This window comes from Manacus vitellinus, unplaced genomic scaffold (assembly GCF_001715985.3).
Source record: "Manacus vitellinus isolate BGI_N305 unplaced genomic scaffold, ASM171598v3 scaffold_47_pilon, whole genome shotgun sequence".
NCBI lineage: Eukaryota > Metazoa > Chordata > Aves > Passeriformes > Pipridae > Manacus > Manacus vitellinus.
The window spans coordinates 2038509-2041636 of record NW_021940585.1 but is presented as its reverse complement, the minus strand read 5'-3'; the positions used below and the strand labels follow the sequence as shown (position 1 = coordinate 2041636).

At 51.3% G+C, this 3128-nt stretch overlaps 1 protein-coding gene across 1 annotated transcript in view; it reads left to right on the top strand.

Annotated features, from left to right (window-relative positions):
* The window catches only part of DCLRE1B (DNA cross-link repair 1B), a 5824-nt gene extending 2702 nt beyond the window's left edge, over window positions 1–3122 (top strand). Inside the window, exon 2 of the mRNA XM_029962483.1 lies at window positions 85–3122. Coding sequence (XP_029818343.1) covers window positions 85–956 — 872 coding nt within the window. The 3' untranslated portion in view covers window positions 957–3122. The remainder of the gene's footprint in view (window positions 1–84) is intronic.
* The last annotated feature ends 6 nt before the right edge of the window (window positions 3123–3128 follow it).

Genomic DNA, 3128 nt, shown 5'->3' with positions numbered 1-3128 from the left:
GGTTTGGTGGTCACAGGCTGGCAGCACCCCCGGGCAGGGCTCCTGTTCCTCTCCACCCTGTCCCACACCCGGCTCCCCTGGCAGGTGTGTACACCCTGGGCAAGGAGGCGCTGCTGGTGGACCTGGCCGTGGAGTTCAGCACCTGGGTGGTGGTGAGTCCCTGGCGCCTGGAGCAGATGCGGCTGCTGGAGCTGCCGGATGTGTTCACCGCCGAGGAGGGGGCCGGGTGGATCCGCGCCGTGGATGTCGCCGAGATCCGCTGGGATACCCTGGTCACCTGGAACACGCTGCACCCCACCATTGCCATCCTCCCCACGGGCAGGCCTGTGAAAGTCACCCACCCCAAGATCCACCCCATCCCATACTCGGATCACTCGTCCTTTTCGGAGCTGCGCGAGTTTGTGAAGTGGCTGAAACCTTGCTCGATCATTCCCATTGTGAAGGGCAGCATGTGCCAGGTTTACTTTCAGGAATACCTGAGCTCTGCCCCCCAGGTAATTCCTGACTTCCAAGTCCCAAAGCCTTTGCCAGAGTCTGTGCAGCAGCAAAGCCAAAGGAAGGGGCAGGACCCCACGTGTCTCTGGAAAAGAGCTGCACGGCATTCTGCACCCCAAGGGGTTGTTTTTGAGTCCCCAGAGAAATACACTGAGAAACCTGAAGCATTTACAAGTGCTGAGATTCCTCAACAGCACCACTGTGAGCCAGCTTCCTGCTCAAAGGAAGGTTGCACTTGTCACAGGGATGAGGAAAAAGGGAAGGAAAAGCTGAGTGGGGAAGAGCTGGGAGCAGCAGGAGCAGCCACTGCTGTTAGCCAGGCACCTGTTTCCAAGGAGCACTTTACAGCTGGATTTGCAGAGCGGTATTTACTCACTCCCTTAAATGTCTTAAAGCAGAATTCCTCATGGACGTTTGACAAGCTGGTACAAGACTTTTTTAGGAGGGGAGAAGTGCCCTGAAAACTTGTGTGACACTTGCTGGTGCCAGTAGCAGTGATTCATCCTGCTCTCCGTGCTCAGGTTTCCTATCAGGAGAGAGGAGCTCAGCTATGGGGCTCTACTTTCTTTAACTCTTAATAGAGGACAAGAGGAAACCAGAACAAGTTTTTAGACGTTACAATTTTAAAATTTATTTATTTTTTTAATCTTTCTGCATCTGCTGAGTCTCCAGTGCAGGGGGCAGTGCAGTCCCACTGCCTGTGTGCCTCGTGTCCACCTTTTGCAGTGACTCACCTGTCCCCTGTGACAAAAGACACTGCCAGGTCGATTCAGGCAGCACTGCAGAGGGTGTGAGCTGACTTCAGCTGATGTTATTAATGTTTGGAATGTGATGAAAGAAGCAAGGAGGGGGAATCTGAGAGCCCCAAGGACTCTTCTTTCTGCATGTCTGTGATGCTTCACTGACTGTGAATGGTTCATTCCAAGGTGCATTTCGAATGTTTTGTATTAAGATACACTTTTGTAAAATGCTGCTTAAATCTAGAAAATGAAGTGCCTCTAAGTTTTAATGAGCTGTTTTCTATCTGTTAATCTACTAATACTTCCAGCTGTTGCATCTAGCCAGCCAACTGCAGCTGGCTGTAGTTCTGCTCTCCTGAAAGCACCATCCCAATGTTTATTGTCAGTGCTTTTTGAGGTTTCTGGCTGAGAAAAACAGGAATTGTCTGGGCTCCTGAGCTGTAGAGTGGGTCACTATATCCTCTGCAGTTTCTGGACTCTGCACATCTGAATTCTGCTTGACTGCAGAGCACTTCTGATAACTGCCAGCATTCTGCCTTCCCATCCACTGCCTGCTCTTGTCACACAGTGGCAAATGGAATGGAAGATGGTGAAACATCTGCTTAGTGGTGTGAAGTGATCAGTCTTAGCAGCATTGTTTGGAAAGAAGACTAAACAGCAAAATTGGCTCTTAGAGGTCAGGCACTTTCCCACTCCAGATCAACTGCAGAGCCAGGCCTGGCACTTGGGAAGTGTCAGTGGTGTATAAGTCATTAGGTACCCACTGCAGAGCCTGGAGCACTGGAGTTGTCTGTGACAAACTGCGCTGCCAGCATTGCAAATTGGCTCCTTGTATGGTCAGGGCAGCAACACTGGTGTAGAAATGGTCACTGGGCACTTTCCTGGAGCAACACACCAGCTGGTTCCTCAGCTCTCTCCAGCCTCCTTTTGTTACTTTCAAGGCAAAACGTTTCACGTGATCGTGAGGAGGATCAGAGCCTTCTGAACGTGGTGTCCTGGGAGGTCTGTCCAAGATCAGGCAGCCAGATGGATTGAATTCCCTGAACTGAGCCAGAAAAGGAAGCCTTTGCCCTTGGAGCCAAGCCAGGGCTTGTGAAAAGCAAAGGTGGCTGTAGATGCAGCAGTCACACCTGTCACAAACAGGGCTGGCAGGAGCAGTGAGGGTGTTGACAGCCAGAGTGGATATGTTTGGAAATTTGTTTGGCAAACACGAATCCTGGCTCCCAACCCTGCGCTTTCCCAGGCACGGCAGCCTTTATCCCTGTTACATAAGGAGTGCCTGTCCCTGGGCCTGCTGTGGCTCTGCCTTCCCTTCCCAAGGGAAGTGACACAGCACTGTCCTACTCCTTCACAGGGGCAGCAAGGGCAGCTCGAGCTTCCTGCTGTGGCCTGTGTGTCCTGCTTCTCTTGGAGGTTTCTGTATGGATTATTTGCTAATCCAAACTCAGCTGCAGAGCTCTGTCAGGTGAGTGTGAGTGGAGACACCTGCACCTTTTGTAACGTGGAGATGACAGTGCTGTGCTTGTAGTGTGCTGTCTGCTGCTGCTGCCTGGGAGATGCAGGCTGTTATTTAAATGTTGTTGAAATTTAAATGACTCATTTGCCAGGCAGGGGAGTGAAGCGCTGCCTGTGCTCCCAGATTTCAGGTCCTGCTCCTTGCAGCCTCTCCAGTGCTCAGGAGGAATGCTCACCTTCTGAGTCACTGCTCCATGAGGGCATGTTGCAAATGACCTGGGAGATCTGATGCATTTCACTGCTGATGCTTTGTGGCATCCAGCCTTTCCTCTTTTATTCTTATCAACTATTTATTCAAGTAAATGAAGGGGAGGACCTCCTGGTCAGCCCCCGGGCAAAAAGGAGTTGTAAATGGTAATTCTTCACAGAGGTAACTCT